Source organism: Populus euphratica, unplaced genomic scaffold (genome assembly GCF_000495115.2).
Source record: "Populus euphratica unplaced genomic scaffold, PopEup_1.0 scaffold2517.1, whole genome shotgun sequence".
Taxonomy (NCBI): Eukaryota; Viridiplantae; Streptophyta; class Magnoliopsida; order Malpighiales; family Salicaceae; genus Populus; species Populus euphratica.
In genome coordinates this window covers 1-21,549 of record NW_011502363.1, presented here as the reverse complement: position 1 = coordinate 21,549, position 21,549 = coordinate 1, and the positions used below count along the sequence as shown (strand labels likewise).

At 32.8% G+C, this 21,549-nt stretch overlaps 2 protein-coding genes and 2 long non-coding RNA genes across 21 annotated transcripts; 2 read left to right on the top strand and 2 right to left on the bottom strand.

The window, feature by feature from the left end:
- Positions 1-510: 510 nt before the first annotated feature.
- Positions 511-12,076, bottom strand: LOC105119112 (uncharacterized). Its single transcript, XR_841066.1, has 2 exons — positions 12,000-12,076; positions 511-657 (listed from the first exon to the last, which is right to left on the bottom strand). It is a non-coding gene; the product is annotated as an uncharacterized LOC105119112 (long non-coding RNA).
- LOC105119113 (mediator of RNA polymerase II transcription subunit 15a-like) lies at positions 598-18,027 on the top strand. Of its 17 annotated transcripts, none has more exons than XR_841076.1 (8): positions 698-727; positions 1,299-1,328; positions 13,053-13,164; positions 13,545-13,605; positions 14,029-14,350; positions 14,943-15,013; positions 16,021-16,095; positions 16,369-18,027. XR_841076.1 is itself a non-coding variant. In XM_011017214.1 (6 exons), the coding sequence occupies exons 1-6, from the start codon at positions 789-791 to the stop codon at positions 16,525-16,527; spliced, it is 807 nt and encodes a 268-aa protein (XP_011015516.1). In that variant the 5' UTR covers positions 734-788; the 3' UTR covers positions 16,528-18,027. The 17 variants fall into 17 exon arrangements, 4 of the variants coding, with proteins under 4 accessions (XP_011015516.1, XP_011015515.1, XP_011015514.1 ...); XR_841075.1 differs by lacking the exon at positions 698-727 and adding an exon at positions 734-1,117; XR_841071.1 differs by lacking the exons at positions 698-727; positions 1,299-1,328 and adding exons at positions 11,983-12,069; positions 13,844-13,878.
- On the top strand, positions 1,329-1,793 carry LOC105119111 (uncharacterized). Its single transcript, XR_841065.1, has 2 exons — positions 1,329-1,420; positions 1,530-1,793. It is a non-coding gene; the product is annotated as an uncharacterized LOC105119111 (long non-coding RNA).
- A 73-nt stretch (positions 18,028-18,100) lies between the features above and the next one.
- Positions 18,101-21,302, bottom strand: LOC105119110 (probable leucine-rich repeat receptor-like protein kinase At1g35710). Of its 2 annotated transcripts, XM_011017209.1 has the most exons (4): positions 21,141-21,302; positions 20,841-20,921; positions 20,577-20,726; positions 18,101-20,488 (listed from the first exon to the last, which is right to left on the bottom strand). In XM_011017209.1, exons 1-4 carry the CDS (start codon positions 21,169-21,171, stop codon positions 18,258-18,260), a joined length of 2,493 nt encoding a protein of 830 aa, XP_011015511.1. In that variant the 5' UTR covers positions 21,172-21,302; the 3' UTR covers positions 18,101-18,257. The 2 variants fall into 2 exon arrangements, with proteins under 2 accessions (XP_011015511.1, XP_011015513.1); XM_011017211.1 differs by lacking the exon at positions 20,841-20,921 and having other exon boundaries at positions 21,141-21,270.
- Positions 21,303-21,549: the final 247 nt, after the last annotated feature.

Sequence of the window (21,549 nt, the reverse complement as noted above, 5' to 3'; positions counted from 1 at the left end):
TATACAATGTTTTTGGAACATTAAATATCTATTTGATCAGAATCTCTGAACCTCTAAAACCACAATGAATACAAATGCAACTTTGTCATTGTAAACATTGCATCGATGATGTATCACAAGTGTTACTCGAAAACATCAAGTTAAAATTGAAGCACCATGAGTTTCTCTATGGCTTGGTTTCCCAACACTCACCATCAGTTGGTGTGGCAAGTTATGAACTAGCTGGCTAGTTTTTGCTTCCTTGGTTTTGGAAGCACCATGAAGATTCAGGCCCAAATCTTGCTTATAATACCCGAATACCCAAGATCCTAGCACCTTGCCTTGAATGGTCATGTATACTTGTTATGGCTGTGTCGTGTATATTTGTTATGGCTATTCAGATTTTATGCATCCATATTTGGTAGAATTCTTTAATAAAGTACATGCAATAGATGGAAGTTCTTTTTAAATCTATTCAAGTCTGAATAAACTGATATTCCAATTTTCATGACTTTGATGTGCTCTTCTCTTCTGCTGTTCCTGACTTTCTTTTTAGGGTCTGTTCTAACGTGCAATATAATTATTATTTTTTTTTGTGGTGATAGAAGTGATTTTTTTTGGTTGGCCAAAACCCCATGGATGCCAATAATTGGAGGCCCACTGCCCCAGGCGGAGAACCTGTGATGGACACAGGTGATTGGAGAACTCAATTGCAGCCTGACTCACGGGAAAGAATAGTCAACAAAATGTAAGCATCATCTGTTTGCTAATATGTGCAAGTGCTGCAAAATAGTATATCTTGTATTTAAATGAATGAAAAAGAGAAGGGCAAAAGGCTAATTAAAATCAGGAGGACTGCCATGAGGCAACCTCAAGTATCATACACCTCTGTTTTTGTCTTTTTCATTTTTCACTTGTTTCTCACAAGAAGTGAACTAGAGGGAATAAAAAGTGCTGGAAGTAATTTTTGTTGTAACTTCTTGTGTAACATCTTTGGTTGGAACTTTTTGGTTGGCCAAAACCCCATGGATGCCAATAATTGGAGGCCCACTATCCCAGGCGGAGAACCTGTCATTGACATGGGTTATTGGAGAATTCAATTGCAGCCTGACTCACGGAAAAGAATAATCGACAAAATGTAAGTATGTGTTTCCTAATATGTGCAAGTGCTGCAAAATAGTAAATTTTTTATTTATATGAAAGAAAAGTAGAAGTGCAAAAGGTTAATTAAAATTAGCTGGACTGCCATGAGGCAACCTCAAGTATCACACACCTCTTTTTTTTTGTTTTTCATCTTTTAATTTGTGTCTCACAAGAAGCAAACTTGAGGGAACATAAAGTGCTGGGAGGTAATTTTTGTTGGAACTTCTTGTGTAATCTCTTCTTTCAGTGATGACCTCTTGGATGGCTGCATGAAGCTTGTTCTGCTTTAAATTTCATGGTTAATCTATTGCTATGAGCATGCATGTTTCAATTTAAAACTCGAGTTGCAAATGAACTTAAATGAATGGTGTTGGATTTGGGCCTTCTATTTGTTTTAACTTCTAAAGGGTTGAAATGATGGTGATCTTAAAGTTGAAAAGCAGCAGACAAAAATCAATTAGCCACAATGGTGCATGGTTTCCTAGTTTCTCAGCATAAAGTTGAATGTTTTGTTGACCTCTCTACATTCAAAATCATATAGACAGCTACTGCTGGCACTTGCAGTAGCCAATGAGCCAATGAACACTGTAGTGTATATATTGCAGCGTGAGATAAGGTTATCTCATTGCATTTTCATAAATTAAAGGGATTTCTCTTCTTTTCTTTGTCAATTGTAGTGCATGTATAAAAGTTTTCTTGCTCAGAGTAAATGTTATTGTAATGTTTTCACAGAGTTCCCCTGGTTTGCAATTAATTCACTTGTATATCTTGGAGCATAGCCATAATCCAGTTAAAGAAAATTAACCATGAAGCTCATAACTAGAATTTTAGACAGAAGGGTGGCCAAGTGAACTCATATACCCTGTACCTCTGCAATAACACGGGGAAAGGAAGTAAAAATAGATGTATGTATTCTGATGCCATATATATATATATATATGTTTTTTTTTTTTTTTTTAGATTAACGTGGGTGTCCGGGCCAGCTTGCGACACTTGGCTATATCATTATTTGTTTTTACTTTTTGCCAATGATTCCGTTGTATGTATTTCTGATATTGGTGTGGTGTATGAGTTCACAGTTCTTTCTCACTGCTGCTAACTTCTCTATACCTGCCTTATCGTTAAAAATTAAATGTAATGTCTTACATGTGCAGAATAGAGATATTAAGGAGGCATCTTCAATTTTCTGGTCAAGAGGGATTACAAGAACTCAAGAAAATTGCTGTACGGTTTGAGGAAAAGATTTATACTGCCTCCACCAATCAGGTATTCGGCTAATGCTAGGTTCAATAATTTTGATATTCTATAGACATGAATATACACATGCATAAGTGTGGATTTATGCATGTACACGTGTGTGTAGTGTGTCCACACTTCCTCATTGGTCATTCTGTAGAAGTTCACATCTTTTTGTCAGTTCTCTTTACAAGTATTTTATTTAGAGTGACCAAGGTCCTTTTCAAGAAGAGAAGTGTGCAAAATGCAAACATAAATAATTAAATAAAAAGAGGGGACACAGAAGTATATGTTGGGAATCTCGTAAGCTATATATTAGGAAGGGATAATCTGAATACATTGGCTTTCCTAGTGCAAAACTAAGTCTATAGGATGATAAATGTAAGGTGGTCGTAATTGATTCCTAATCTATGGGAATGACTGTAATGCACTTGTATAAATATATGATATGATCAATAATACAATTCATTCCAGCAAATTCTATTCTCTCTTCATAGTTTACAGTATATCCTCACAGACAATGCAAATACAGAAAGCCTAGCATATTAGTAAGAGCATCTATCCCTCTTCCCCCTTCTCTTGTAACATGGACTGCTCAGAGATCTAATGTTTTGTTATTGAAATCTAATTTCAGTCTGATTATCTGCGTAAAACATCTCTGAAGATGCTTGCAATGGAGACCAGGTCTCAAAATACCATACCCACTGGCAACGGTAATGCAGCCAAGCATTGAATTTCTAAACATCCTTACCTTTTGTTTTATATTGCTATGTATATACCATGCTTTAATCAAAACATGTAATGCAGGAATATCTGCGGATGGCCATTCCCAAAGCGAAAACTGATCATCCCTGGAATTATAAAGTGCCATTACTACAGTGAGACACTGAGCAGTGAAATAGTGTTTTTTTTTGTTGGTGATAACTAGATCTGTTAAATCTTTTCCCTGTACTTTTACATTATGCAATAATCTGGTCCCTTCATTAGTTTTTCGTCGGTCAAATGTCGAGCTGTCAGCAATATTTCCTCAATTTGTTCCACTAACCTGACGGTAAAATATGATTAAAAACTCAATTAATTATTTAAAAAACTTGAGGGATTAATTTGTTTGTTACACCAAAAACAGACACTAGTGTTTACTTGTAAATATTTAGGAAGGAACTGGTTTATGTTTTGCGCAACATAAAAAAAGTAGTGGATTAATCGGAAATTCCTCTCAACTTGACTTCTTATCCATATCACCATGAAAGTTCTTCTTCTAATATGGTATAGTTATTATGATGAGTTCAATGTTAATTTATCTGACCGGTAAATAAACACAATTTGATTTTAATTTTTTTTAATATTATGATAATATATTATATCAATCCAGATTTTATAGTTTAATTCTTCAAAACCACGACATGAATAATGTATTCCATTCGGTTTATGTTTTTAATTATTTTTTACTTAATAATATAATAATAAAAATAGTTGCTCGTAAAATTAAGTATTAATTAAATATTAGTATATTTATTTGAGATTGAAATAAAATTATAGAAAATGAACTGCAATGTGGTCTTTTAAAAGATAAAACTAGAGAAGAGTCTAAAAGGATTCAATTGAAAAAAAGAAAAAAAAATAGAAGGTAGGGTCTAAAACCAAAGGAATAATGATATTGTTATTAAAGTTGATCTTAATCTCTTAAATTAACTTGATTTCTTGCCTTATATAGGTTTAAAATTAATTCATAAAAGAGTTGTTTATACATGACCTAGTTAACTTAACATATACAAATTAAAGCAGCTCAAATGACTAATAAAAGCATGATTTGGATTAAAAAAAACAATTAAGATGATAATTTTTTTAAATATTAAAATAATGATATACTAAATCAACTCCAGCTTTGTGGTTTAACTCATCAAATATGCAGCCCATATCATAAACTTCACTAGGCTTAAAAATTATTTTTTATATAATGATACAATAATTAAAATAGACACTTATCAAAATTGAGATCTTAACAAATTTCATGATATTTGTTTTAGACTATGATAACCACATATAAAGAAATTAAAAAATAACTATGATAATCAATTTAAAATCAACAAAATATTAAAGTGAAATTGAAAGGAAAAAAAGAGCAAAAATCATTCAATCAAAAAAAAATTAGAAGATAGAATTTTTTTTTAAAAAGGGAAAGATATGAATAGCGAAGTAGGAGGGAAAACCTAACTTTTTTAGTATAATAAATAATTTTTAATTAAATTTAAATCTTTATCTCATACAATTAGACCTAAAAAGAGTTAAATAAAAAAGGGAAGAAAATTTCTAAAGACCGATTTGTAAAAAAGTAAAAGGAAAAAAAATGAAAAAAACATCAAATCAAGAAGAAAAAAAATATAAAGATGAATTTTAAAAAAACAAAAAAAAATATAAAGAGTGAAGGAAGTAGAGAAGTATAATCTTTTTTTTTAGTATAGTAGTTTATTTCTAATTAAATTGAAAACTTTATCTCATGTAATTAGGCCAAAAAAATTAAACAAAAAATAAGGACTAATGTGTAAAAACAAAAAACAGAATCAAATCAAAAAAGAAAAAAAAACTAATTAAAAAAAATAAAGTACTACACTATTCATATAAAAATGAAACTACACTATAGTATCCAACTAGACAGGTGACCTACACTAAAGGCTATCCTAATTTTTTTAAAGCAAAAAAAAAATGATTTGACATTTTCATATGTGAGAAAATATTTAAAAAAAAAAACATATATGCTTACAAGAGAGGAGATATTTGGTTTGAGAATGCATGTTAAAAATCTAAACATAAACTAAAACAAAGTGGAATTAAAAAAAATGAAAAATAAAAACCTAAAAGAGATCACTTATTCATTATAGACTATAAGGTAAAACACAATGGATTAGCATAATATATCTACTTTTTGACCTTCTCTACGCAAAACAATTACCTTGCTAACAAGGTAAGGGTAAAGTTGTCTTTTCCAATAGATTTAAAGGTTATTTGTAAATTAATTGGGGATAATTTAGTAGGTTTACTCTTTTTTTTCATATTAAAACTACATCATTGCCCTTGTAAGCAAAAAAAAAAACAATTTACCTTTGCTTAAGGTTCATTTTGTCTTTTCTATTTTATTTGCACAGATAAATAATGTCAATACCCTTGAGAGTTCAAAAATATTGACTTTGACATGAGGCATTTCTTAGTTTTTTTCCATGTTTTGTATACTTTACAATGAAAAAGTTAAGCTTAGAATAAAAAAAAATCTAAAGTTGAAATGGGACAGTGTTTTCATCTTTGCAACATAGCTTTTTTTGTAATATTTAGATGCCCTTAGAAGCTATTTACTAATTTAAAGTATTGAAGTATTAATAAATCAATAAAAAAGGTTGTCATGTACGTAACACGTGTTAGTGTGTAACAGTCTACCATATCATTCAAGAGGCGTGTAATAGTCCAATGTGTAATGTGAAAGTGTAGTTGATAGCATGACATGTTGTCATTTTTGTAGTGGTTCGATGGTGATAGAGGTTTTTTCTCCTCCCTCTCTTTTTTGGACTTTAATATTCATACCAAGCCTTTAAAATTTCAATTGTTTATCATTTTGTTAATTTAGTTTGTTTTTCCATTTAATCCCTCACTATTTTCTTTCAATGATTTTCCATAAAAGAATTTGTCCTTATTGTTTGGATTTTTATTTTTTTATGATGGAGAATTTTGCTTCATTATCTTTTGTTGTCTGTCATCTACAAGGTAATCCTTGTCTCATAATTCACTCTACCAATTTTGAATATCAACTCATTTTAAGTTTGGTATTTTTTTAAGTTATTTTTAAAAGTTAATTTTTTTATCATCAACCTTGAGTTATTGGACCTTAAGCTTTGTTATTTGTTTTGGTTTGTTTTTTGTAAGGTTATTTCTATCTCATATCTCAGGTCGCGGATAAGTTAAGTTAACCAATTTTTATAATCTTATCATTTGGCATTAAATTATTTATGTTTGAGTTTTATGAATTTTGTCACTTTTATATTAGGTTTTTTTTTCATCTTTTTGTTATTGATTTAACTTTGGTCTTGACTCTTGGCAATGTTTAGATAAAAACATGACTGCTGTAATGAATTTACAGACTTGCATACTATAAATTATTTCAGTTTCTCTAATCACAGTGGCTATTATCCAACCAATCATTTTGGCAATTCAAAAGAGAACAATAATAGCGTTAAAAAAGTAGCATGATCTGTCAAATATGCAAGAGTTCATTGCAAAAAGAGAAATTAATGAACATCTAGCAAGCAATGTTCAAGCCATCTAAAGAAGACAATGCAAGTTTCTGTTTTTTTTTTCTTGTCAATTCCAGACCAAGATAATCAGACCTAATCTGTTGTTCAAGCGAACAATGCTCAAGCCATCAAAAGTAGAGAATGTAAGTTTCTTTGTGTTTTTTTCTTTCATGTCAATTCCATATCAAGATAATCAGACTCAATCTATTGTTGTGAATTACAATCGAAAATAAAAAAGACAATAGAAGTTATCATCAATAAGCATAAGCAACCAATGTGCAAGCCACTCAAATTGTTGATAGAAGATGGAAAGACAAATCTAGTTTCTCATTGCTTCCTTATGAACTCCAGGTTAAAAGTAACAGTTGAACCAATGTCTTTTGAACATAAGATTTAAAGTAGCTGGTGAAAAATTTTCTTTTCAGAATCATAAAAAGTAGAAGAATTGAAAGGGAAACAACAAATGCTAAGCAAATTGAAAGGGAGAAGAATGAACAATGGCATGAAAAGTAACTCTTAAACGAAAGATCAATCATCATATTTTAGACAAAGCCATAGTAAGAAAGTTAAGCATGCCAGAGTTCTTTAATATGTATGTGTGAGAAAAAAAGGGCGATGTTCATGTAATTGTAACCTAAGTTGTTGATTCCAAGAATACATTTGAGAGCTTCATCTAGAAATAAAATTAACATGGAATGTTAAAAACACTCGATTGAGAAATGGAGGAGGCAATGCATGGCTAAACCAATGGAAGCTAAGAAGCTAATGATGTCCCTAGTAAGCAATTGTTGACGCAATGGCATATGCTTAATTAGAGATAGATTTGAATTTGCATATTAGTATTATTATATATTTTGTATTGTCGTTTAAAAAAATAAATATTTTTCTTATATGGAGTTAAGTGTTTTTAATTTTATCATGTAAAATTTATATATTTATTAAAAGATTAATACAATATACAGTTAATCATCTATAAATTAATATCATTGAGGCCATGAAATTTATTAATTAATCAAGATATTATTTAGTAAAAAAATTTATACACTTATACATTAATCAATAAAAAAATTTCCTTTTCAAAAACATTGAACTGAACTCAATATATACATGCGTCTTGTATTCTTATTATAAGAATATTATCTAATCATCAAATTATGAATTATCATAATTCTATATATTTATTTAAATAAAACAAGTTCAAGAATTAATGTAATCAATCTTATTAATTAATAAAAGTAATGTATGTATCTATTTTTGCAAACTGGATGCATACTTAATTAACATACTTATTGAATATTAAGTCAAGCAAAAAATCTATAAAAAGAATATAAAAGGGAGCCAAACAAGAATATTAAAAACGAAGAAAAGGTAGAATATCCATTAACTAATAGTAAAAGAAGTTGATACCAAAGGAGAAAAAAACATAAAAATTCATGAATCTATATAAGGCTCTCTACAAGTGGGGTTTGTTCAATACCAAGAAATTAAACATTAAAAAAAAACTAAAAGAATTGTTTAAAGAGTTAAAAGAAAATAAATGCACTTTTGTCCACGTCAACAACAACTATAACAAAATGTTGGGCTATAGAACATAGAAGATTTTCCACAACAACCGAAAAAAATCATATATGCTTAAGTAACTATTTAGCATTTGTCATCATGATTAAACTCAATCTAGTAAATTAATCTTAAATTCCTTTTATCCAACTCTTTACTTATATTAAATTTATAATTAACCAAAGTAAAAGTTCTTTTAACATGACTCAATCGATGTAGTTGGTTCAAAATCAATTTATATGACCGGTAAAAAAATTTGGCTTTAAAAAATTTCAAGATAACATCTTTTTTGTAACATTGATATGATGATATATTAGATTGACACTAACTCTCCAAACCCACTACTTGAATAATAGACTCCTTTTGGTTTAAAAACTTTTTAAAAAAATTATTTTTTACTTAATGATATTATAATAAAAATAGATGCTCGTAAAATTAAGCATGAACCAAATATCAGGATATTTGTTTGAGATTGCAATAATAAATATCATAGAAAGCAAATTGAAACAAGACCAATTCAAAATCAATCAAATATTAAAGGATGAAACTAGAAAAAAGCCAAAGAGAATTCAATTTAAAGAAGGAAAAAATTGGAAGGTAGAGTTTAAAAACAAAGTAACAATATAACATTGTTATTAAACTTAATCAAGTGGATGACTTTGAAACCTCTTAATTCAACTTCTTGCCTGACATAGGTTTAAAATTAATTTACAAGGAAGTTGTCTGTACATAACTTAGTTGACTTAACATGTGCAAATTAAGGCAACCTAAATGACCACTAAAAGCAAGGTTTGGATTTTGAAGGAAAAAAATCAAAATGACATTTTTTTTTTACTATTAAGATGAAAATATATTAGATCAATTCGAGCTTCACATCTTAACTTGTTAAATGCACAACTCAGACCATGAACTCCATTAGATTTAAACACTATTTTTTATATAATGATACGATAACTTATAAAATTAAACACTGAACAAATTTAGATACTTATAAAATTAAACACTAAACAAATTTAGTGATGTTTGTTTAAGAATATGAAAAATAAAATTGGAAGAAAAAAAATAGCAAAAATCATTCAATCAAAAGAAAAAAAAATTAGAAAGAATTTATTTATTTTTTTTAAGGGGGAGGATATGAATAGTAAAGTAGGAGGCAACCGTAACTTTTTTTTTAGTATAATAAATAATTTTTAATTAAATTAAGATCTTTGTCTTATACAATTAGACCAAAAAAAGTTTAATAAAAAAGGAAAGAAAATGCCTAAAGACTGATTTGTGAAAAAATGAAAAGAAAAAAAAAGAAAAAACACCAAATCAAGAAGCGAAAAATATATAAGGATCCGTTTAAAATACATACATATATATAAAGAGTGAAGGAGGTAGAGAAGCAGAAATTTTTTAGTATAGTAGTTTATTTCTAATTAAATTAGAAACTTTATCTCATATAAGTAGGCCAAAAAATAATTAAATAAAGGAGGACTAAATTGTAAAAAAGAAAAGAAAAAGAAAACAAAACCAAATCAAAAAGGAAAAAAAAACTAATTTAAAAAAATTAAAGTGTTTTACTATTTATATAAAAATAAAACATCAGTATAGTATCTAACTAGATAAATAATCTATATTAGAGGTTATTTTTATTTTTATTTTTAAAAAGTTTCGACATTGTTAGATTGTGAGAAAAAGTTTTTTTTAAAATACCTATGTACAAAAGATGAGAGATTTGGTTTGAGAATATATGCTAAAAATCTAAACATGAACTAAAAATAAAATGGAATTATAAAAATAAAATAAAAACTAAAAAAGATAAGTGATTCAAGTGATTCATTATAAATTCTAAGGTAAAACACTATGCATTATCATAATATATTTACTTTTTTCTTTTCTATACACAAAATAATTGTTTTGCTAATGGGGATAAAGTTAATTTTAAAATAAAATAAATCTAAAGCTGGCTTTGGATAACATTTTCATCTTTGCAATATAGTTTTTTTTAATATTTAGGTGCTTTTATAGCTATTTAGTAATTTAAAATATTAATAAATCAATAAAAACTATTATATGAGTAGCACATGTCAACGTGTGATAGTCCATCATATTATTCAAGGGACTAATAAATTAATCTAAACTCATTATTGCTTTACAATGAGCCACAAAAAATATTCTTTTGAATATTAAAAGCATGAACCATATTGTTTATAAGTGACAATTTCATATGGCTTAGGATTTTGCATGCTAAGGGTTTATTTTGATTTTGTGGTTGAATCGTTATTTTGCTAATTTTTAAAAATTTATTCTTGCTTCATTTTTTTCTTTGCTCTTAAATTATTTTGATATTTAAATATGAAAAATAAATTAAAATATATTATTTTGATATGTTTTAAAATAAAAAAACATTATAAAACACAAATGCTATTATATTCTTAAATAATCATTTATCAAAAAATAATTGTTGTTCTTTAGCCATTATTGCATACTAAAAAAAATATTATATCACAACAGGTGGCTCCAATATCAATTCACTACTTTTTAGGATTATGCACAAAGTTTACTTTTGACCTAACTACAACAAACGTAGTAGCTTTCTCGTTAACATTCTCAATGATATTGCTTTGTGCATTTTTTTCCTTTAACGTGACAACAGTCCTTACAAATATGTCTTTGCTTTTTACAAACAAAATAAGTTTCTCAAATTAATTCTGGTTTTTTCCCCGCATGAAGAATGTTTAGGAATTGGGTTTGTCATTCAGACCACAAAGATTACTGTGTTAACAAGTATATCAAAATTATTATGATTGATGATTTCTAATTAGTTTTCTATATCATATATATTCAAACCTCTGTTTAATTTTATATAAAAAAAAGCTATATAATTATAATTCTTTTAGTTTTAGTTTTAGTTTGTTAGTTATGAACAAGAATACAATTTTTTATATAGTTTGTTTGTGAATCTGGAAAAGAATAAAGTCATCTGTCAAGCTCTGTTCACTGTGGTCCGACATTCGTCACCTCGCCCCACATGAGCTCTCTCACTTTCCCTCCTCCGCTCTCGGAAACCGCCGCCGACATTTAGTATGGTCAGGGTTATTGCGTTGTCTGTTCAAAGAAAGATGTGCCTGTAAATTTGTTAAGTTGATTCTTATCAGTCTGCTCTTTAGAGTTGATGATAACATGAAATATTCATTGTTAATGCTCGTTGTTTTCTTCTTCTTTTTCCTAGATTAAAACATCATAGACAAACTCTTTGGGATGGGTTAGTGTTTCTGGCCTCTTCTTCTTCTATTTGTGCTGTGGTATTTAGTCTGCTGATATTCATTGGGGATTGAAAAGCCTCGTTTTACGACTTTGTTTTGTCTTCTTCTTTTTTCTTTATTCTTTTGGGGATGTGGTATTTTCCTCTTTCTTTTTACACTATTTGCTCCCTACAATATTTAACAAGAACAGGAGGGGAAGGGGAGTGGGGTTTGACAGTAAGTATTTGCTTAGAAGGCAATGCTTCTATGGTTTAGAAGCACCATGAAGATTCTTTGCTTTGAATGGCCGAATACCCAGGATCCTAGCACCTTGGCCTGAATGGTTGTGTAAATTTGGTATGCATCCATATGTGGCTGAATTCTTTAATAAAGTACATGATATTAGACGGAAGTTCTTTTTAAATCTATTCTAGTCCGAATAAACTGATATTCCATTTTTCATGTTCTTGATGTGCTTTTGCTCTTCTTGCCGTTCCTGACTTTCTTTTTAGGGTCTATTCTAACATGCAATATGATTTTTTTCTTTCTTTTTGGTTGGCCCACTGCGGAGAACCTGTCATGGACACGGGTGATTGGAGAATTCAATTGCGGCCTGACTCACGGAAAAGAATAGTCGACAAAATGTATGTGCAAGTGCTGCAAAATAGTAAATTTTTTATTTATATGAAAGAAAAGGAGAATGACAAAGGGTTAATTAAAATCAGCAGGATTGCCATAACGCAACCTCAAGTATCACACTCCTCTTTTTTTTTTTTTGTTTCATCTTTTCATGTGTTTCTCACGAGAAGCAAACTTGAGGGAACATAAAGTGCTGGGAAGTAATTTTTGTTGGAATTTCTTGTGTAATCTCTTCTTTTGATGATGACCTCTTGGATGGCTGCATGAAGCTTGTTCCACTTTTAATTTCAAGGTTAATCTATTGCTATGAGCATACGTGTTTCAATTTAAAACTCGAGTTGCTATTGAACTTAAATGAATGGTGTTGGATTTGGGCCTTCTATTTGTTTTAACTTCTAAAGGGTTGAAATGATGGTGATCTTAAAGTTGAAAAGCAGCAGACAAAAATCAATTAGCCACAATGGTGCATGGTTTCCTAGTTTCTCAGCATAAAGTTGAATGTTTTGTTGACCTCTCTACATCCAAAATCATATAGACAGCTACTTCTGGCACTTGCATTGGTCAATGAATACTGTAGAGTATATATTGCAGTGTGAGATAAGGTTAACTCGTTGCGTTTTCATATATTGAAAAGATTTCTCTTCTTTTCTTTGTCAATTACAGCACTTCTGTAGAAGTTACTCAGAGTAAATGCTATTGTAATGTTTTCACAGACTCCCCTGCTTTGCAACTAAGTCACTAATATATGAAGCTCGTAGCTAGAATTTTTAGATAGAAGGGTGGCCAAGTAAATTCATATAATCTGTACCTCTGGAATAATACAGGGAAAGGATGTCTATGTATTTTGATATCTTATCATAATTGACCAACTCTTGCTTATCTTATTATTTGTTTTTACTTTTTGCTAATGATTCCACACATTTCTGATATTGGTGTGGTTTATGAGTTCAGGGTTCTTGCTTGCTGCTGCTATGATTTGCATGTGCAGAATGGAGACATTAAAGAGGCATCTTCTGTTTTCTGGTCAGGAGGGATTACAAGAACTCAAGAAATTTTCCATACGTTTTGAGGAAAAGATTTATATTACCGCCACGAATCAGGGTTCAATAATTATGATATTCTCTTGACATGAATATACACATGCATTTATGCATGTACAAATGTGTGTGTAGTGTGCCTACACTTCCTCACCGTTCATTCTGTATGCAAGGCTGATTGGGAGTACGCATGTTTTTGTTAATTCTCTTGACAAGTGTTTTATCTAGAGTGACCAAGTTCAAGGACAAGGGAAGTGTGCAAAAATAAAATAGTGAATCAATACATAAATAATTAAATAAAAAGAGAGGAAACAGAAGTATATCCTCACAAAAGATGAAATGATAGAGCATATATCCATTTTCCTCCTCTTGTAACATGGATTGCTCTGAGATCTAATGTTTTGTTATTGATATCTGATTATCTGCGGAAAATATCTCTGGAGATGCTTTCAATGGAGATCAGGTCTCAAAATGCCATGCCCACTGCCCCCATGGATCCAGCAGGTTATAATGCAGCCGAGCATTGAATTTGTAAACATCTTCCCTTTTGTTTTGTTTGTCGCATTGTTATCAAACTTTTTTACATTTTATTGCGGCATATTGCTATGTGTTTAGCATGCTTTAATAAAAAAGTTGAGTAATTGATGAATGTTAGGCAAGAATATTACAGATTGTTTTTGTTTTCTGCCTCCTCCTTTTCTTTCCTCCACCTTGAAAATTGTCATATTATTTTTGTTTTCAGCCGCCTCTTCTCCCCCCATCCCTGAAAATTGTCAGAGGACATTTATATGCTTTGAATCAAATCCATCCCAATTTTTTCGCTCATAACTTTATGTGTGAACTGCATATGTTTCATTTGTCTTCCTTGTTCAGTGCCTTCTTTTTTTCTGTGACATGGTTTTCCCTTTTGCCTTTTATCTTGAACAACATCCCATAGTATGCCCCCTGAAGTTCAGAATCAAGGGCTGTTTCTCCCTATCCTATTGTCCACTGATCAGTCTCAAGCATGTCAGCAGTTGGTATCACAGAACATGCAGAATTGCATGGCATCTAATGGAGTTCAAAGTTATGCTGGTTTACAAGCAGCACTGCCTCCTGTCTCTGGTGTAACCCTGACTATCCCCAACACTGTTGTCCAGAATCCTAACATGCCGAGTATCCCTGGTGTTTCACAGAACTCAGTGGGGGAATTCAATGGGACAAGGGATTCACTACACTATGTTTGCCAATTCTCAGAGACAAATGCCAGGTTCTGCTCTTTTTGGTAGCTTTATGTGCCACTGCTTCCCCTTATGGCATTAGAAATGCCACTGCTATTGGAACTATTGCAATCACACATGCATTTGTGACCACACGATGCCCTACAGTGCAGTGCACCAACTGTTCACCTCTCATAATGGTTCAAGTCAGCAATGCTCTTTTGCTAGCTTTATGTGCCACTGCTGCCACTTGTGGCATTAGTAGTGCCACTGCTATTGAAACCATTGCAATCACACACGCATTTGTTACCACATCATACCCTCCATTGCATTGCACCAGCTGTTCGCCCTCTCATTCTGCATTTATATGATTACATAACATTTAGATGAAGTTCTTAATACAAAAAGGACTCGTATTCCTATATAGGAAAATACTAATAGTCCTATCTAGAATAGGAAAAACCTAATGAAGCTTGCTATACTTTGGGAATAATTAAATACTAAATGGAAAATAAAACTGAGACTCGCAATATTTCATAATTTTCAGCAAGCATTAAAATTGCAGAAATACCCTTGTATATGGAAAACACAGAAAAATACATGAATTCTAATATTTTGTTGTCCGCATTGAAATTTTTGTAGCATCCCTAGATTATACAGCACAGACTGGACATGCAAAAGGCGCTGATTGGCAAGAGGAGATCTATGAGAAGGTAATTTCTGTGATTTACTGTTCATTAGATGGAGTTCATGTATGCCATAGTCTTGCAAGATTTCAATGGAAAAAGGTCTCCTGGGATTGGTCCAAGTAATTTTATTCAGCTATGGTTGGGATTAGTTAGGAAGCATTGGAAGTTCCATGATTGCAGCAACTAAGAAATGATTAATCATTGATAAGATGAATGAAGGTAAAAGTATTCAGATTTCTAGGTCAAGAGGATTGCTTTCTTGGTTCTGGCACGCCAGTTTTTTATTGCAAACCTCTCCCTTTCTATTTTTTCCCCTATATGTGTTGTGTGGTGAATTATTATTTTATTATTTATTTCCAACGAGTCCTATTGTCAGTACTTCTTACTGCATTAGACAGACTTAAAAATAAGAGTGCACTATTTCTGAATGGCTTACAGTTTATCTTTGGTTAAGTGAAGAGTTAATTGCACGATTGCAATCAACTTCTTCTGAAACATGTGACAATGGAAGAAAAAGAAATTAAGTGGGACTTATTCCACTGAATTTTATAGAAAATGAGGTTGAAATTCTGAATGTCTCACGTCATAACTGCATATTTGCTAAGGACATTTTTTTTTTGTGCGCTTAGGAGAGTATTGAAACGGGAATAAGAATGCTCATGCTTAGGATCTAAGGCTAAGAAGCGTTGCTAAAGTTGTGACATGCATCGACTTGAGCTAGAACAGCAGAATACAATGATGAGTAGTTTGCAGAGAGACAAAGTAACTGAACGTAACCAACACCTGAATCTTGTCTAAAGGTGTACTTACACAGCCCTTTGCATCTTTTCATTCCATCAATATCGACATCCTCTTGAGTTTCCAGCATGAACAGGGGTCATGCTATTTTTATCTCAACTAATTTATGCTGTCCCCGCCCCCCTTTTTTATCAATTCCCTTAAGTTTGTCTGTGTTACTTTCTTTCTGACTGGCACCTGAAGAAATCAAGAATATGGCTGATAATGTTTTGCTGGTTATTTGTACTTCCTAGATCAAAGTTATAAAGGAGACTTATTTCCCTGAAATAAATGAAATGCACCAGAGAATTGCTGCCAGGTTACAGCAGGTAAATTGTCTCTGCAATTTCTTCCAAATTATCTGCCCATGCATGATTATCTGCAATTTCCTCATGTTGAGCTTTTGTATTAATTTGTTTTCCTCATCAGCATTGCCTGTCACTGTATCATCTGCACTAATCACCTACACCTCCCCCCAACCGCTCCCACAACCATGCATCAACACAGAAGAATTGGAATAGAAACATTTTTTTTCATTAATGTTTTGCTACAAAGGATCGATGCAATTTTTAATTCTCGTGTATGTTAACATTGGTTTCCAGCTTGACTCTCTTCCGCATCAACCGAATTCAGAACAGCTTGAAAAGCTGGAGATTTTCAAGACCATGTTGGAGCGCTTGATAACATTCTTACAGGTCTCTAAAAACAACATCACACCTAGTTTCAAGGAGAAATTGGGTCCTATGAGAAGCAGATTGTAAGTTCTATAAACCCAAGCAGATTCAGGAGGCCAATTCCTAATCTACAGTTCCTCAATTGCAGTGCCATGAAAATCAACTGAATCTCCAGTAGCAATCATTGAATGTGCAAGGTTCTGTACCAATAATGCAGCAGAACAATATGTCAAGCTTGCAGCATGGTTCTTTTTCATCTTTATCTGGGGTTTCTATGTCATAACCAATCATGATGATGCGGGATGAGGGATATTAAGAAAAGAAAAGGGGGGAGAGAGAATGATATTGTAGCAAAAATATTTGAGCTTACTACAAATCCAAGCCAAAATATTTGAGCTTGTCATGTTGAATCATCTCTTCTAGAATTGTCCTTTTCCTTGCCTGGGGCATCAAACATGACCTGACATGTTGAGGAAACAGACGGGAGGTGTTTTTTTAAACACAAGGCAGATTTTTATGAGGGCAAATCTTCAGCGTTTTGACAGGCAGATTAAATTTTCTTAAAAGGGGCTTTGGTTTGATTCCTACATGCTGCGGGCAAATCTTCAGTGTTTCGACAGGCAGCCTCATGAGCAAAAGAAAGACAATCTGCGACCACTCCAAGCTTCTCGTTGCTCCCCTGTTCCGATTAGAAACAGAGATTCAAGAAGCTATGCTACTGTCCTGAGACAAGAGTTCCAACAAAATCTATTTTTAGTTCCCAAGACACTCTTTTTCCAGAGAATCATTCCTCTGCTTTGCATAAAGTGATCCATGAATCTGTAGAAGAGGAATCTGTATGGTTAGGATATAGTCTTGTTGGGTCAATTAAAGAGGGTGTGACTTAATGTAGGCCCGGTTTCACTATGTAATAGGGACATTGAAGATAAATCAGGAAGAGGAAAAGAAGCCTCAATCGCTCTCAACATGAGTGTTTGAAGTGGCTCGACTCAAAGAAACCAAATTCAGTTGTTTATATTTGCTTTGGAAGCATGGCAAACTTCACTGCCTCTCAGCTTAAGGAGGTTGCAGCAGGTCTTGAAGCTTCTGGGCATCAGTTTATCTGGTTAGTTAGAAGAAACATAAAGAGTCAAGAAGACAAGGAAGATTGTTTACCTGAAGGATTTGAGGAAAGAATGGAAGGCAAAGGGCTAATTATCAGACGATGGGCACTCCAAGTTTTGATTCTTGATCATGAAGCAATAGGTGCATTTGTGACTCATTGAGGATGGAACTCAACTCTTGAAGGCATAAGGCCAATATTTGCTGAGCAATTCTATAATGAAAAATTGGTGACTGATGTTTTAAAAACTGGAGTTGGTTTTGGAGATCATGTTGAAAGTGAAGCTGTAGAGAAGGCAATCACTGAAATTATTTTCAGAGGAAATGAGGAGCAGAACAAAGAAGGTGGATCTTCTTGCTCCGATTTAAATGCTTTGATTGAATAACTGCGGTGGGGTCGCCATTGAAACAGAGGCAATGTAAGTGTTGATCACATGCATAGAATATTTTGTTTCTGTTTAGTAGTGGTTTTGGCAATTTAATTTCTCTGTTTAGTAGTGGTTTTGGCAATTTAATCTCAGACAAGTCTTGAGAGTTGAAAGAGTAATCACGCCCGAGACAATGACCAATCCAAATCAGTTCCCTTCCTAATGGTTCAGGAATGAGAAGTCCAGCTTATATATTTGATGTACAGACAGTACACTACAAATTAAGCACCCAATAACTAGACAAACAATCATCACAAACTAGAAACGATCGTCTTCCCAGTAACAAATTCACCTCCTGAAGTTTGAAAACTTGCGAAAACTAGCCACCACAAAATAGTAGCATGTATCTATGCAGTCTTCGATGAAGTACAACCACCTTCGTCGCCAATATGGATTGATGTAGAGAACGGTTGCAATCGTCATCACCACAATTGTGTAACATACACCGAAACTGATGTAGAAAAACTCCATGTCTAGGAAACTATCATCTCCTTGTTTATCATTAGGCACTGACTGTGATGGCACTGCTTCCTCACTACAATTGTTTCGCAATGGAGGTCCACACAAGAAAGGATTTCCTTCGTAACAGTTTGCATCGAAGGTCCCAAATTGATATTTTCTTTCGGGTGTCCTGCCTGACAAGTTATTGTGCGCCACACTAAAAACTTCCAGTGAGGTAATCTCTATAAGTTGTGGAGGGATGACACCATTCAAGTTGTTGTAAGAAAGATCCAAACTCTCAATCTGCTTTAGGTTTGAAAATATTGGAGGGATAGATCCAGTGAGATTGTTGTGTGATAAGTTTAACGACAGTATCTCACTTAAGTTTCCAAATTCTGGTGGGATTGCTCCTACGAAGTTGTTATTAGAGAGATCAATACCATTCATGTAGCTGAGAACTTTCCCCGTGTAACCATAATACATATTTTTTGTTGTGAATTCTATCACTTCTTCTGTAAAGTTAAGCAAAATATACTTTCCCAAGTTGTTCATACTATCCACTAGTAGTGGACCCATTGCTTCATAATAAGCTTTTTCCGTGGACCATTCTAGGGAACTCGATCCAAAAGCAGCTACCAAACCCGCGAACACTTTATGGGAACTTTTCTTGAAAGTAAGATTGCCCAAACAAGAGGGTAGTGGACCAGAGAGCTGGTTTTGTGAAACATCCAAAATGCTTAATTGTTCTAACAAGCACAACTGAACAGGGAGCTCACCATCAAAGTGATTAGCCCTCAGAAGAAGAACACTCAATGATGAATGATTGCCAATCCAATTTGGAATAGAGCCGGTGAAGCTGTTGTCTCTAAGATCCATCGTAACCAGGTAAGAGCTGTTAAAAAATCCATATGTTAATGGACCGCTCAATCTATTTTTGGATAGATGCACATGGGTTAGAGGTGGTGGACTGAAACAAGATGGTATATATCCAGACAAGTTGTTCTCAGAAAGGTCCAAATATTCAACCTGGTCAAGCTTACAAAAGTCTCTTGGGATCGGACCTATAAAATGATTTTTGGACAAATCAATTGCACCAAGGGTCGTAGAATTGACGAACCACGTTGGGAGCATGCCTAAAAATTGATTGTGACTCAAATCCAATACAACCCAATTGTTCCACGCATTTAACGGAAAATCCGATATCTGACCCCAAAAGTTGTTACCACTTAGGTAGAGAAATTGCAAGGTAGAAGAATTGAACAACGAGGTTGGTATTTGCCCACTCAAATTGTTGTTTGACAGCTTGAGAAACCATGTTGTTGTTAGCAGTTCTAGTTTTACTGTGGACAATTGATTGTTGGATAAATCTAAAACTCCCAAAGAGCTAATATTTCCTAAACATGAAGGAATACAACCTGTGAATCCATTCTTAGCCATCCATAAGTTTTCTAGATTTGGAAAGATCAAACAAATATCTTTTGGAATTTGACCGTGCATGTTGTTGTTGGATATATCTAATGCGGTCATATTCGGATAAAGGTGATCTTGTAACTGCAAAGTACCAACAAAGGAGTTCTCGCTCAGATATAGTTGCTCCATTCGTGTATTGTTCTTAAGCAACCACGATGGAAACATTCCGGTGATGTTGTTGTGGGAGAGATCAAGGACTCTTAAGTCGTATTGGTAATAGAGGAAGTCGGGAATTTCTACATTGAGTGCTTCCGATGTTGGACTACTTGACAAGCGGAAAAAGAGTAGTTGGAACTTTGGAGTCAAATTATCAAAGGCAGCAGGTTCCGTTACTAGTCTGTTGTTCTCACTGGAGAAGAACTTGAGGCTTGAGTGGTTCATAAAAGGCTTCATTGAAGTGGGAACTTCAAAGAGGTTATTTGATAGTGAGAGGAATTCAAGGGATATGAGGTTGGTAAGAGGACCAAATGCAATATTTCCAGTAAACTGGTTATTAGAAACATCTAATAGTTGTAGAGATGACAAGTTCCCCAAACAATCTGGGAGTGAACCTCCTAAATTATTTCCAGAGAGATCTAACTGCTTCAAATTCTTCAATTCACACCAACCTGTACAATTTATCTCGAAACAGTCAAAAAAATGTTGAAAGAATCTTTTGTTGATGAATTATAGGCGGATGGAGAGTTGTTAATTTACCTTGAGCGGGTAGGGTGCCATGGAGGTCACATTCAGCAACAGATAAAACTTTAAGAGCAGGCAATGCTCCAATGTTCTGGAGAAAGTTTATTAGGAGAGGAGTACGATCTAGATGCAATTCTTCAAGGGTGCTCGAATTGAAGAAAGTCCCTGTGAAAAGAAGAAGAAGAAGAAGAAAGATATGATGAAAAAAGTGGTGGTACAGAATGGCCATTCCATTCAATATTATTAATTAAGATTTTAAGAAACTAAACTATGATTAACCTTGACTTAAATTAGTATCCTTGAGAGAAAGGGTCTTCAGGGATATTGGCAATGACTGCAGGAACTCCAGCTTCCTTAAACCTATGACGTGTAGAATTGAGAACAGGCAATCAAGTAAGTAGTGAAATTAAGTGTTATCTTGATCGAGTTTTTAAACCTATGATAAAGAACTGATATTGAAGAGGGAGATGATTTTTGGATAGAAACAACAAATTGCCTGAAAAATCCCGAGATTTCAAAATCTATTGTTAAAAAATGAAGTAAATAATAGAAGATGCCAAGAGATATTCACAACTTTACCATTGACTGTCGGCGGCGATCTTAGCAACATATTGCCTGATAAATCTAAAGACTTGAGAGAAGAAAGCCCACGCAGATGTGATAAAACGCTGTCGTTGAATCTATTATTATAGCTCACGTCCAGGTTCTCGAGTTTCCCCAAATGTGATGATATGATCTCAAAACCTGCAAGAGAGTTAATGTTTCTAAGAGTAAGTCATAATTATGAGCTAATAGATAGAAACCAAAGATAATTAGAATTGATGAGATGCTGTTGTTCAATCAATATATGATTCTCAAATTATACATAAAAAGATGGAAGCTAAGTTATGGATAGACTTACAAAACAAGATAAAGAAACTTATAATTAAGATCTCATCGGTAATTAAAACAAGAATAATTATCGATCCTAGATAGCCTAATTTTGCAA